This window comes from Apis mellifera, linkage group LG2, assembly GCF_003254395.2.
Source record: "Apis mellifera strain DH4 linkage group LG2, Amel_HAv3.1, whole genome shotgun sequence".
NCBI classification, from domain to species: Eukaryota; Metazoa; Arthropoda; class Insecta; order Hymenoptera; family Apidae; genus Apis; species Apis mellifera.
In genome coordinates, this window is record NC_037639.1 from 4,038,438 (window position 1) to 4,053,881 (window position 15,444).

The 15,444-nt window shown below is 32.0% G+C and overlaps 1 protein-coding gene across 4 annotated transcripts in view; it reads right to left on the minus strand.

The window, feature by feature from the left end:
- The window catches only part of LOC724736 (semaphorin-1A), a 404,583-nt gene that overhangs the window by 76,923 nt on the left and 312,216 nt on the right, over positions 1-15,444 (minus strand). For all 4 annotated transcript variants that reach the window (XM_026439024.1, XM_016910718.2, XM_006559124.3 and 1 more), the window contains one exon: positions 5,287-5,374. In XM_026439024.1, coding sequence (XP_026294809.1) covers positions 5,287-5,374 — 88 coding nt within the window. The remainder of the gene's footprint in view (positions 1-5,286; positions 5,375-15,444) is intronic.

The window sequence follows — 15,444 nt, forward strand, 5'->3', positions numbered from 1 at the left end:
TTTTTTTTTTTTTTTAATCGAATCTCATTCAATTTTCTCAGAAATCGAATCGTTCATTTCACGCGCAATTCGAATAGCGCACACACGTATCGATCACACGTGATCACACTTTTTTACATACTTTACTTACACGAAGTAAGCGCTAAAAGGGTTAATTTAACACGTTCTCCGTTCCACCGATTTTTGATGATTTTCTCTTCACGTTGTGTGAATCGTTTGCGCCCCACTTTGTCAAAACCAACAGCTTTCTTCATGATATATGCATGATATAATATTCATAAGGATGGAAAAATCGTTACCAGCAAAAAGAATACGTTACATTGAAAATGCACTGTGAAACGAGGACTCTCGACATTTTATGTATTCAGATTTTTACGAAATATTGTAAAGTTGTTTAATGCAAAAAGAAAAAAGAAAAATATTCAGTTTAAATAGGGTAAAAATAGGGTACGCGTTAATATTAATTAATTTCTCGTGAAACACACTGGAAAAATCATTTATTTTTAGAGCGTTTGCGGGAAAAGAGAAAAATTTATGAATAAAATATTTTTATATTTAGAAAAATAGCATTCTATTGAATAATATTTATTAATTTTAATTTTTCTATCACTTATATGTTTAATTATTTTGTTTCTCAAAATTTAAATATAAATCGTTACCTTTTTCAATTAAAAAAAAAATTAATTGTTATACAAAAAAATACAAACTTTTTAAATTACCTACTAATAATTATGATATAGATTAAAAATGTTCTCTTTCCTTTTTAAAAATTTCTATTCAATTTAAATAACAATTGACGATCAATAAGCATTTCTATTATCTTATAATAATAATAATCCTGAAGAAAAATTCAATATTTTTATTAAAGAGAGAAAGAGAGAGAGAGATAATGCGATATTGAAGAAGAAACTTTGTAAATAATGGTCATTTTAAAATTATTATGATTTTAATTAGTGCAGTATTTGTACAGTTAAATACAATCTCTTGTCATCGACAACAAAGAAATAATCTCGTGAAAGCTTCTGAATCTTTTTGACATGGAAATGATCTTCTGCTTGGTAATGGATCCTTGTGTATTTTTGAGGCAAATTAATTGGATGGAGATTAGAGTTTTGAAATGTGAAATGGATAACGAAGCTACTATTGTTTATTTTTCTTTAAATAGATCATAAATTATTTATATCGTTTTAATATAATTATTAAATTCTTTCTCTTCTTCCCGTTAAATTTAATATTACTTATATATATAAACGATGTATATAATATCTCTAATTAATTTTCATTTATATTATATATATAATCACGTTAATCAATATCTAATTTATAATAAATTAAACAATGAATTTTGTATAACAGATGAAAAAAATTTTCATCCTGAAATTTGAAAAATTCTAGAGTTACACAATAATAATCACACGAATGATAATTTTTAAGGAAATGTTTGATAATTGTTGAGAATAGCCTTTTGAAAATTACACGGTAAATTAATTTAACTTCGTTTCGCTAATGGACACTGCTGCATCAGTAAATTAAATTCACGTGATATACTAATCACGTGAACACATTTTCAAATCAGATGGATCGTTTCTGCGATGATAAAGCAACGAGCAATTCCAATGAAATATTGTTTATGTGAATTAACAGACTTGTATTGGATACCCGTTTGCTTAGCACAAACCCGCATTGAATGCATAAAAAAAAAAAAAAGCTCTATCCACACCCATGCAGAGTCAATACCCACCTTTACCATAGTTCTTATCAAACAATGCACATATATATATATAATAAAACATCACCATCTCTCTTCATCCAAACGTTAATACATTCAAATATATATAGAATATACAGAAAACTCTTTTTCATACTTTTCAAAAAGATTCAATTCAATAATGATGACAATAAAATACGATTAAATTACATCTTTAACTTAACAAATAAGTTATCAATATTTTTTACACGCTTCAATTTTTCTGTCTATTCTACAATTTATATTTCCAAAGAAGGATACATCAACGTCCCCTACATTCTCAGATTAATAATCAACATCATCAGAAATTCACCAAACATAATTAACGCGTTGTGCCCCGCGCTCAAACGTGAAAGAACTGTGTCAGAGAGAAAGAGAGACACGTCGATTCGAGACAGCATCTTTCGCGATGCAAACTCGGTAGATGGCGCGCCAACCGTGTTCATCGAATTTGTCGTGAATCGTGTTTTGTGTACAATGTACGAATTGGAAGCGTACAGAGAATATAAGTGGCCTCGTGTACACGTGGATCGGTGGAGAGCACGCGCTGGCTCTTTACTTTCGCTCGTCAAAGCCACGCTCGTCAAATCTGCATCTACGTGTCTCGCCAAGTAATCAAAGGGTTCTTCAACAACGTTTCACAACGGAGAGAAAACGGGGGCTCGATGTGGAACGTCGAGTGATTCTTCGATATTTGGGGAGGAGGGGTGGAAAAAAAACCCTTGTTCGAATTTCGATGTTTTTTTTTTTTTTTGGCTCTCGATGAGTTGCGTCGAAGAAAAGTGGTTCCCTTTTTGGGATAAGGTTTTTCTCGTATCTTGTTGTATGGAAAAGCGAATATTAAGATAAATGAAGTGAATTGGATAACTTCATTTACCTTAATCTATTGAATATATGAATGTAGGTATTGATAAATGATGCGATTTTAATGAAAAGTAATTTAATCTTATTTTTTTTGTCTTATATTGAATGAATTATACTTAATTAACTATTGTATTAAAAGTTGATCACTTTAAAATAGCGTAGAGCATAAAATCAGTATATATTTGACATATATGGAAAGAGAAAGGCAAGTATAGAAATCTATTTTACACAAATATTTGTTATTCCAATAGTGAAACTTTAATAAGTTCGAAGTTAATGCAATGCAATGCAGAATGTATAATCAAGAATTATATGTTAGATGATTGAGTATAATATACAAAGATGGATAATCTTGTAACCAGCTTTGCTACGCTGTTATATGAGAATGAATCTTTAGGTATTCCCTTTGTGGTGTGTGTTTATGATTATTCCGTTTCTGTATATTTGTTGAAATATGCCGCAGCATACATACTATGGAACGAATTACATTGTATGTATAATATACATTGTTTAAAATAACTTTAGAAATATTCAAAGGGATCATTCAACAGCAATTAAGTTCCCAAAGAACTTACATGGGTACATATTTTATCCATTTAATATATGCTTTAAATTTGCATATATTAGAACGTTTTAAAGGTGAGATAAGAAAAGGAAAAATAAAAAACGATTTAATAAAAAAAAGGAATAGAAGTGAACGCGTAAAAATGTCCAGCGTATTTATATACCTACAATCATATATAACGTGTAATCTAAAATGTTAATCTAAATACGCACGAAATAAGATTGAATTCCTTGAATATTATAGAGGCAAGAAATCAAAAAAAAATTGTAAATTCAAAATATCTGAAAATGTAAAATTTATTTTAATCATTCTTCCTCTATACATCTACTTTTTATTACGCATTTATTTTTTAATCTTTTTATCTATACGTGAATAATTTTTTTGTAATTAAAAAAAACATTTAACTAAATATTTCACGAATTCAATTCTAACAGATTTAAATTACACTTTGGAGATAACCTACAGTATCCACTCGTTTCTTTCTTTTTTTTTTTTTTACTTCTCTTAATCAGATCTGCTAATGCATTCTAAACTTTCAGCTAAACACATTGTGAAATTGAATTCCAACAGATTTGAAATTCTAGTTACATAAAGTGGATCCTGGCTCCACAAATTTTTACATCTATTCTGTATCACATCTATATTCAATTTGTACAAATATCTTACGTGTTCGATCAACTTTTTGCAATTAAATCTATTAATTGCAAGCACGAGAAAGTAGCTCGATTTGAGAGAGTATATCCGATCCCGTGGAATTGAATTTTGTACAAATTAGATCCTTAAGGCTCTTGTAGTTAAAACTGTTAGAGGTTTACGGGTGTAAACCCGTACCCTTTTGAAAGACTGTTTCAAAGTTTCGCCCCAGCATCCTAGTTAACTTCGTCAAGGGATCCGAGAGACCTTGTACTACCGTATCGGTGTATTCTCAGAGAGCCCTGATGGAGGAACTAACTGGAGATGCTGGTGAAACATCGAAACATTTTTTCCCTTTCCTCTTCCCCTCTCTCTTTCCGACTTATTCTCTTTGTAATCCGGAATCGTTACCGATTAAACAGCCCCCCGATTTTCTTAAATACTCTTTAATTATCCGAACTGTTTAACAAGTTAAACGAATTCGAAGTGAATCGATTTAACAAAATTACTTTTTATAAATAATGGAAATATCTTTACAAAGTCGAATGTTGTGATGTTGATAAAAAATTGTTAGAAGTTGAGGGTATATAACATATCGATAATTAAAAATTCGTTCGAGACGAGGAGTAATAAATATTATCATCGTATAAAATAAATATGCAAATTGGGGGAGAGAGAGAGAGAGGAGAGAGAACTATTTTAGGGGTGCCGTGCCGACGATACGATCGTTTTGCGTAACAATTTCGCTCGGTTTTGCGATCGAGAAGAACGATAAGGAAATACCTTTTTATGCATAAAGGGGCCACGTTTCGAAGGAGTTTGCTCTTCTGGGAATTTCAAGAGCTTACGGGAAAGTAGGTAACTTTCTTTCTCCGTTTGAATCGCGAATCTCGAAGGCATACGCCTCTTTTTAAAATATCCAACGGATTAAAACGATTGTTATTGTATTTGTAAAAGTGTGATTCCGTGTGGAATTTATTTAATATTATTTAGGAAAATTTTGTACATATAAATAACGTTATTGTACATTTTTTAATAATTGTTGCTTTTACTTATAGAATTCTGAAGAATCATTTTCATTAAAATCTTAATTTTTCTGTCTCTTTTCAAAGCAAATATATGTATTCGAATTTCGTGATAAAGAATATATAAAATTTACATACCAATTCATTACCTACAAGTAACACTTAATTTACTAATAATTTTAAAAAAATCTGACACTAAGAAAATAAAAAGAATCACCTTCTTGGAAGAATAAATAATTCTTGTAATTTATTGAATAAATTCCACGTAAAATAATCGGTATTTAATATCATTTCAAAGAAACAGAAACGCCTATTTAAATCTATCGCACGATACATATTTAAGGAATTTTTCCAAGAACGGATATATACATTTTCGCAGGGAGGAACGTTTTCACGCGATATATTTCGCCCGAAAATAAATAAACGAAAATATATTGGAATCTGTAACTCACCGACGAATACCGCAGTGCTGTTGTGCCTTGGATCGTAAGGGCAGAGTCCCAGCCCATCCATATCGCTCTCCTTCGCGTACGCGCCATCCTGGAACACGAATGAGTATCAAACGTTAGAAATCGCGTGAGAAACTCGCACCTTTTCGTTCAGTGGTGGTCAACAATCGTATATCGCGCCATTTTAACGCCGCTTGCATGCTCGCCAACTTCCTACCACCGATTTTTAACCACTTCATTAACCAACCATCCCACCAATTACGACCAAAGATTGATTATAATTGTGCGAATATTCGCGACAGATGTTCATTAGACAGATAAATTTTTGAACAAGTATTTAAGAAAGTTTTGACTCTTGCGACAATCCTTTCATTACTTTTTCGACGAATGGAAAAATAATCGAAATGTATCTTCTTAGGAGAGGGGATTGAAGCGTTTTGGAGTGGGAGGAAAAGAAAAATATGAAAGAGTCACGCAATTGGAAGGAATCGCATTTCCTGTTTGTAAAACAACGTGGCTTATCTGCGACCTTATTTTTCCGCGATGCGCCTGCAACGTTTAGTTTCAGTTCCCTTTTTCTTCCCGTTTTAAGAAAGTCTGGTTTGCATGTAAAGGAATTAGGATGGAGGGAAGAGGAGACGAAGAGATGAATATTTCATGAAGTATTTGGAAGTTCTTAATGAAGTGTAGAGAGAATGTTTCGTGTAAATTTGTATTATCTTTCCCTTTCTTTTTTTTTTTTGAAATTTAAAAAACTGTTGATTATTCAACTTTAGAGAGAATTTTTTGATGTTTTAACAATTTTGTCCCATTAATGGAACAATGATAATCGATGAATATTTTTCTAGGAAAACTATTGATCAAATCAAATATTTATGTTTGAATTAGCATTTCATCAAGTATTACGTCATAAAATTTATAGATTTATTCAATCTGTTAACAGAGAGAAAGAGAGAGAGAGAGAGAGACATAAAGAAATGACTCGAAACAAGATTAAACGCTTGAAAGCTGTGCAAATGCACTCTATTTGTAACATTAATACAAAATCCTTATCTTCTTTCTATTTCATAATATTGGATTTATACAATCGATCATTTTCTTCCGATTTTATCAAACGTATACATTAGAATAAATAGATAGAAAAGACTCTTCGAATAATCCGATAATAAATATCACACGTGAAGAAATATTTATTCCTCAAAAAAAAAAAAAAGATTTAAATATATTTAAATTCCAAGAAGAATAACATTCGTATGAAAAAAGAAGAAAAAAAAACAATAATCCAATTTTATATAGTGGTTTTTAAATTTTGCACGACAGTGGAAAAGCAATTACAGGAACGTTTGCTCCTTGGAGCGTGAATTTGTACCGCGTAACGGTTTAAAAACTAAATTCTATCGAGTTCAAGAGAAACCGATCTCCTATCCGCCTCGAATTCTATACCACGGGGACAATCGCGTTAGTTAACACGAATTCAATCGATTCGATTCAATATATACGTATCCAGCTATTAAGCCAACTCTAGCATAGAGCATATAAAATGTTTCACGAAGTTAACCCTGCTCCACAAGCCACCTTGCCTAGAAGACCCAAGGGAAATTTCTTTGACAGGAATTTCCTCGAGTAAAGTTCCCTTTCTAACCCTCTAAAAAAAAAAAAAAAAAAAAAAAAAAAGGAAGAAATCGTCTTAAATTCAATTAAATAATATTACACTTGATATCTACCATTATTGAAATATATTCTTTTCCTAGAAAGAAAAAAAAAAATATATATATAAGAGAAAATGTCTTTCGTTAATTCTCGCGTGGAAGTATTTATCAGAGAGCATTGAATTTACGAGGAAACGCCACAGAAAAGAGAGGAAGAAAAAAGAAAAATGGAGGAAAGGGAGCAGAGATTAAATTTGTTTACCTTTCGCGTCCGAACCTTTTTAATTCGAAGCAACAACATCACGCAATTATAACTTCACCCACGCAACTTCCGCCTACCGCCAGCTTCGAATTTCACCGTGCAATTTACCCTGTTACTCCGCTTCTTTCCCTGTAACGTTGTTCCATGAAAGGATTATCTCGTTATGCACATCCCCTTCGCAAAAAAACTTTTTGCCATTATAAGATCCGCTTCTTGCCCTCGTGCAAATTCGAAAGAGGAAATTTTTCTATTTTCTCATCATCTTTTGGCCACACTCGTTTTTCGTCGTGTATTTCGTTCTAAGTATAATTTTATCTTCTTCCATTTCTTCCTTTCATCCAAATCATCTTCCATTGCGATATTATTTTATAAGATTGTTTTACAAGATGGAGTCATTTTTATTATTCAATAAATAACGAGTTTGGTGGAAAGGATTTCACCTGTTAATGATTGATTAATTTTTAGAACATTCATTTTTAAGAATATTGACAATAATCACTGTTAAAGACTTATTAGTTAAATATTTTAAATTTATTTCTTTTTGCACGGATGTGCATCTTTGCATCGATATTTCAGAGATTGTCTCTGTCGAAATTTTTCTATGTGAAATTTCAATACGTTTGTACTTTTGAAAGAAAGAATTTCCAAGCATATACTTTTATATGAATTTCTTTTATGCTGAGGAAAATGCAATGACAAAATTTTGGCCACATTTTGAATATATTTTAGATATCATTGTTTAGAATTTATATTGCAGAATGATATTTTTAATATAATTTACTGTAAATAATTCACAAATGAATGGCAGTTTCAAGAAAATGTTACTCTTAGGATAGTTGTTTTTTGAAAATGTTTCTTTGAACAATTATGAATAGAAATACGAAAATGTTGCTATTATTAAATTTAACAAGATATTTCTGAAAAATTTTTTTTTTCAATTACAAAAATTTATAGTAATATTTTTAGTATTAAATTAATTTACTATAATGTTATATTTATATATTGCTTTATGTGATGATACATTGTGACCGATTTTTATTATTATTTTATCTTCAAACTTCATTATTATCAATGAATCTAAAAAAAAAAAATTCTAAAAAAACTGACCAGAATATTAAATCCTCTATCCTTTACTTTATTAAAACTTTCTAAAAAAATCTCAGAAGAAAATAATTTATCAAGTCCAAATCTCCTCGATTTAAAGACCACACTCTTTCCAAATTCTATCGTATCAATAAAACACGCCACAAAAACACCATACACAATAAAACGTATCTATCCATCTAAATGGAAAGAGAAAAAAATAAAGATAAAAAAAAAAAAAAAATAAAAAGAAAAAAAAGAAAAATTGGAAAAATCGGTCGACAATCGGTGGCATTGCTTGGCTGCGCACAATCGATACATTGTGTGCAAGTGAAGAAGCGTTTTCGAGATTGGTTCGTTTCGCCAACCACTTTATTCCTATCCCGCTCTGACCTTTCTCGTATTTGTATTTCCGGTGACGTATACCGTGCACCGAGCCGGCAAGTTCAGAGAAAATCTCCACGTTCGGCCAATAATTCCTCTCTTTTGTTGGGAAAGAATCGAGGGGGGAGGGATAGGTTTGGTGAAAGTCGAACATCATAGAACGAGTTCGAATTGTTTCGCGCGTGAACGCATTGAAAAAGATAAATGGATGGCTTTTACCAGATATCACCATCTGTCTCTGATTCTCTTACGTTATTAATACGTAATGAAAAAAATGTTGAATAGAATTTGAGAAAGGAACTCATATATTCCGATGTAATTTTTTTTTTCAAATCATTAATATTTCAAGTGGGTTTACGTATCTTTTAATGCGTGCAATTTTCAATTGGCACACTTGATACTCTTTGTAAAAAAAATTTCTAACTGTTTATTTATGTCTAAAAATAGTTAGTTTAGGATAAATCTCGACTCGAGACTTGTAAAATTTACCATAAAATAAAAGACAAAGGGTAGAAGAGTTGTTTGTATAATAATTTAATTGTATTTAGAATTTTTTCTTTGCTATCAATAATAACAATGGTATAAAACGAGATGGTAATATTTAATGAACCATCTTGTATAGAATTGATTATGCTGATTTTAACGCGTATTATGGATGTATGCAAAGCGAGGTATATATGCAGGTTTAACGATGGAACGAGAAAGTTGCGCTAAATAATTTCTGATTTAATGAATTTCTAATCGATTTTGTATTCAACTGTGATAATTCACTATTTAATAGGATATTTGCATCGCAGCAAGCAAGAAAATATGTGTAGATTGGGAATTGGAAAGGAATTTGGAACAAGGATTATTCGATTATTTTCTTTTAGAAATTTATCGCTTCGAGCCTTTCTTGTTATCTTGCTCGATAATATCGATGACGAGTTACGATACCTCCACTCATATTCGAATTTTAATTTTTTTGATTTTCAAGATTGTACAAATCATTATCAATTCATATAATTTATAAATGATTTTTGCATATTCTTGCGGTATCATAATTAAAAGTGTTCAAGTAATACGTACAAGAGTGAAGAGACGCGCGTATGTAATAAGTACGAAAGAAAGAAGAAAGAAAGGAGAGAAGCATGCTAGAGGAATGCATAAGAAAATTGGAGTAGCATCGTTATTCCTTTCACACCGAGACCCTTAAACCTAAAAACGCTCAAGGTGTAGAGAAGAAGACAATTGTTATTCACTCGAATACTTCTTTCTTATTAATCAACAAGTATGACTGCGAATAATAATAATATTTTGAAAATTTTACAAAAGATAATTAACCATATCGCAATATCCTTTTCTAATTATACATGAGACTAACAATTAATCGTGAGAACGTTTAAAATTAATTAACATATCTTTGTCACTGTCGTTTCTTCTTATCTTAATTTATCATATTCAAAAGGAGTAAAAGTTTACGAAATTTAAATCACATCTCAAACAACAAACTCTTCTATTTCACGATATCATTAAAAAAAACACATCCGCTTCAATTCAAATTTTTCCAAAAAATCAACGCAATCTAAAAAATTGCCAATGGAATACGAAAGAAAAATGCTAATAATAAAAAGAGTTATTCTTGGAAGAAACGAGGGAAAACGGAAATACGTATCTCGAACCGGTTTATCTTGCAAATGCAGGGTAGCGAACGGAAGTAGGGGGCGGAAACAAGGGGGTATATCTAGGACAAAAAGAGGAAGAAGTCGCTGAAAACAGGGGGAGGAAGCAGGACTTTCGAAAATATACAAGGAAAGAGGTATAAACGAGATATATAAGGGAAGGGAAAAGTTGATCCTGGTTGGGGAGGAGTACGTGAGATTCAACGTTACACACACACACACACACACACACACTCTACACATCCCTGTGCTACTCGAAAAGAGAACGGCCTCGTGGCGACACGGAGGTGGCGTTCCAATCTCTTTATATGCATGACGCTTAGAAACGCAAACACGCTCGCATTTCGTGAATGCGGTTGTCCACGTTGATATCCCTCTGGTTACGTGAAATTTTTCGAGCCACTTTCCGCGACGTGCACTCGAGATATGCGGCCTATATGTTCGCTCGTATCGAGGATGGGGAAAATTCGAGGGAATTTTTGAGGTTAGGATATATCGAGTTATGGCAAGTCAAAAGTCAAGAGCGTGCACTTAAGGATATTTGTTTAATATGTCGAGAGATACGAATTTCTGAGGATCGAGTACAAAGATATTTATAAATGATAGAAAAAAAATAAAATAATAAAATAATAAAATATGTTGTATATGGAAGAAGTAGAAATTTTATCCGAGATTAGGAAATGTATAAATATTTGGTTCTAATTATAGATAGAGATATTCAGCGAAAATTGGTTTTGTTTGTTCGATTATTCACGTGATTTAGATATATGGGATTAATGAAGGATACAAATAAACGGATTTTTAATGAGAAATGTAATTGTTTTAACGAACGATGTGGGATTTTGCGCGGTTATACGTTTCCGCGAATCCGATTGTTTTTGATGAGTTGATGATGGTTTGTTAACCAATTGGATATAACTGTTTGTAAATGAATTTGCGGGAAATGTATTTCTGGAATACAGAGGATGATGATGATGAACAAAAATCAAATAATGATTTTAACATTTATCCTTTCTTTTTTTTTCCATTCAAATATTCGTTCCTGATTTCAATGAAAAAATTAACGATTTTTCAATAATGTATTTTTGATAATTTTGATTATAAAAATCATATATATATATACTCGAAACAAAATTTTACAAGATTTATTTCTACATCTTACTTAATTCCAAATTTCTTCAGATTTCAATATCGAATCGCGATCAATCAGTTTTCTTTTAATAGAGAAAGAAAAAAAATTATATCGCAAAGGATATTATCCTAAAATGAAATTCATCTCCGTGTCTTAAAATATTAACGAATCGAGGGATGTAAGAAAAATTATCTATTCGTGTTTGATATACTTCAACCGAAAAATTATTCCCGTGCATCACGCGATCTTATTAATTACCCACCAATTCGCCTACTGGAATTAACGTCGAAAATTCGCGCATTCGGATCATGATTCATCCGTCCCTCTCCCTCCCAGTCTACCCTAAGAAAATTAGCGTGTTCTCGTTCAACTAACTCCAATTAGGAAGAGCTGATAGGAGCATGCGATGGGAAACACCGCGCATCACTTCAATTCGATGCACGAAAAGGGAGAAACAGGAAATAATAACAGGTGCGTAATAGAAAATGGGCTGTGTACAGGGATGGTAGACGTGGGGTTGAAGCATTTATAAACGCGAGCCAAGATTACGGCGATAGATATCGTTCTAAAACCCAGTTATTAAGCTATTCGTCAAATTTTTATGCTCCCTTACGTGGATACGTGTTATACAGCGAGATACAATTTGTCAAACGTTCGAATGAAATATACACACGTGTTGTTCTTTTTAAAGAAATTGATTAAAGAGGAAAATCAAGCGTGATGTAATTAAAATTTTCAAGAAAATAATTTTACTGTTATATATTTTGTTTTTGTAGTTTATGAAAGAAAAGAATTTTATAAAAATGAAAAATCAAGAGTTTATTAATGATCCAGACATTTTTATGCAGTTTTTTATTATTTTTTGTAAAATAGATAAAATAGAAATATATTTATTTTTAAAAATAAATCAGAATTTGAAATATTACAAAGACAACAATCAAATGTAGAACTTTGAGATTTATACATTTGATCATTTTAATATTTCACACATTTGTTATATAATCTTTTTTCGCCAATGTTAAATCCATTACATTTTCCTTCAGGTTCTTAGTTTCTCTTATAATTCTTTAACGAAACATTCGTTGCTCCCCCTTTACTCTCATCCCTTTAAAAGTTTACCTCGAAACTTTTCCGACTAATATTGTAAATTAGAGTTCCAACTTTAAATACTTTTTTTCCCCTCCCTCCCCCGCGAATGGTTAAGGATGCTATCTTCAACTACATTAAGTGAAAGTAATAATCTTCTCCACAAAATTTTCCTTTTCCTCGAGAATTAAAGTATCGTTCCAACGTTTCATTAAAATGTGTTAAATATACATAGGGTTTTAACTTAAAGAATCCTAGGCCATCGTACAAAATTAGAAAATGCTATCAAAATTAAAAAAAATGATTAATATCGATTCTATTTTTATTGTTGAATATTATATCAACAAGATACATCAAGATAAGATAATGATGAATTGAATAATCGTAATAAAGATTAATATTAGATATTTTATAAATATATTAAAGGTGAAATTAAACGGATAATATCGGATAATTTTCGATTATTATTGAATCACGTAAATCTTATGATAACGATAATGTATAAAAATAAGATGATTAATATTAGTTATTATATATTGCCATGTCATGAACAATTAATTTATTTACGTATTTAATTATTAATTATTAAGGATAATTGATTTTAGTTTGTACATGGATACGATGATCGACCGTACGCGGGATTTGTGGTGTTTGTGCAATTGCAAGGACAGGAGGGGAAATGACAAGAGTGAAAACAGATTAATTAGAGGATACGAAGAATTAAAATTTCATTATAATAGAGGGATAATAGAGATTTCTTTTCCCTTAAAAATATTCTTAAAATACAATTCTTAATAATAATTTTATAATCGAGATACATTTTTGTTTTGAAATTTTATTTAGTCAATCATTTTTAATTCGGTCAATAAAGATTGACATATACGAAGCATCGTTTCCATATTATCCACTAAATTATTCTGATAATTGTATCAACAAGGAGATCATATTATATATTTTAAATTTACAATAAAAATATTTGAACAACGAAAATATCCAATTAACGTAATTGCAAGAATAAAAAATTTTAAAACAATTTAAAATCTTTAATTAAGACGTCCAATTTTAATTAGAATTTCATTTTGGAAATTGTATATATAAATATACAGATTGATCGGATAGGTCATACTTATTTAAAGTACACTAAATTACTACACGTCGAGGGCACGCAACTTTTGAAACGAGGAGAGACACGCTCATGTGTTCGAAAGTTGAAGGACACAACGGTACTTGTGAAGTGCTCTTTATAGATTTAACTTATATGAAGCGACACAACGTTACGTCAACAGCTTTTAACTCGCGCAAACTAAGAAATCTAGCGTTATGTCGAGAACTTCTAATTTTCTACAACTAAGAAACGCCTGTACCCACACCGTGAAAGCTTCTAATTTTCCCATTTCAAAGGACGTAATAGAGTGCGTCGAGTACTCTTCGCTTTAACTTGTGAAATCGTGTAGAACTACCTTCACGATCCTTAACTTCCACCAGGTTAAACACGTATTAAGGGCGGGTTGATTAAAAGACACACCACTCTGTGAAATTAAAGATCCCGAACGATTCTCGATATTAAGTAGACGAGATAATCTTGATTAGGACAAATTCGAACGCGTTATCAAGTATTTTCGAGAAGAGAAGAAAATTTGGAAAATTGCAGATAGAATTATTTCACTTCGTCTTTGAAATAAACTTGCTTATACCTCAAAATAAGTCTCGATCAACATTTAAATTCTACATTTTTCCAAAGATATAATTGTATCTGAATTAACAATTCTTCTCATATAATAATTATTTAGAAAAATTAGTTTACTTTAATTTTTCTAAACAATTATATCAACAATTCGTTCAAAAAAGTTGTTCATTCATAATTTTCGTGTTACTCGAAAATATAAACAAAGTAATTTCCTAACTTTTATTTTACTTTACATTCCATTTCTCTCGTTTCACTCCACGATCAATAACACGCAAGACGTTACAATAATTTCCAACAACCCTTAAAACATAATACACAATCAATCGCAGAGACCAATCATCATCGATCCGCGATAAAACGAACAATCCAACCAACTTTTGCCCGACATAAAGACATTACAATTCAATCTTCCACCCTCCTCTATCATCCTAACGACCCACCTCCTCTCCATCATACTTACCTTATCGCCCCCCTTTCCTCTTCAAACACCCTACAATCAAACTCGATTCTCAATCCTTCGAATCAAAGCCATCCACGCGTTATCATTCCGCACAAACCTCGCCACGACCACGTGTACACCACGCTACACCACGCGCCTCACGATTTCTTCTTTCTCTTCCCTTTCAGCAGGTTTCATCCACAGTTTTCTTTCTCTCTGGAAAGACGAGGGGGGAGGGGAAGAAGAGATCGCGACATACTCGTCGAGCCTCTGAAACGATAACGGAACCGTTTTAGGGGGAATTCGTATGCCAGCCTCGTATCGCCTCTTTCTCTCCCCGATTGAGTTAGCCAAGCCGCCGCGGTGCACGAGAATCGGTCGTAAAATCGGACGACGGTTCACGGACCATGAACGAGGCGAGGGCCGATGAATACGTGATATCACCGTGAATATATATATGTATATACTTTTTCCGCCTCTGTCTGCGCTTCTTCTCTCCTCGCCCCCCTTTTCTCGATTTTCTTTCCACGACGACCACGATTCTAAAATTGTCCTTGTGAAACACTGAAGGCTGCTCTCAGGAATTCATTAACCCCTATTAAGCTTCTCGTTCATGCGATTGTTAATTTGCGACGCGGCGTTGCTGCTCGTCAACGGAAATTCACCGCTGTTTTCTTCCAAGTTTTCAGGGGGAGGGGATTAATTGGACCGGGAAATGGGACGTGACTGGTGCTTGGTCCGTGGTTCTTGGATGGTTCGAGGATGTTTTGAATGAGGG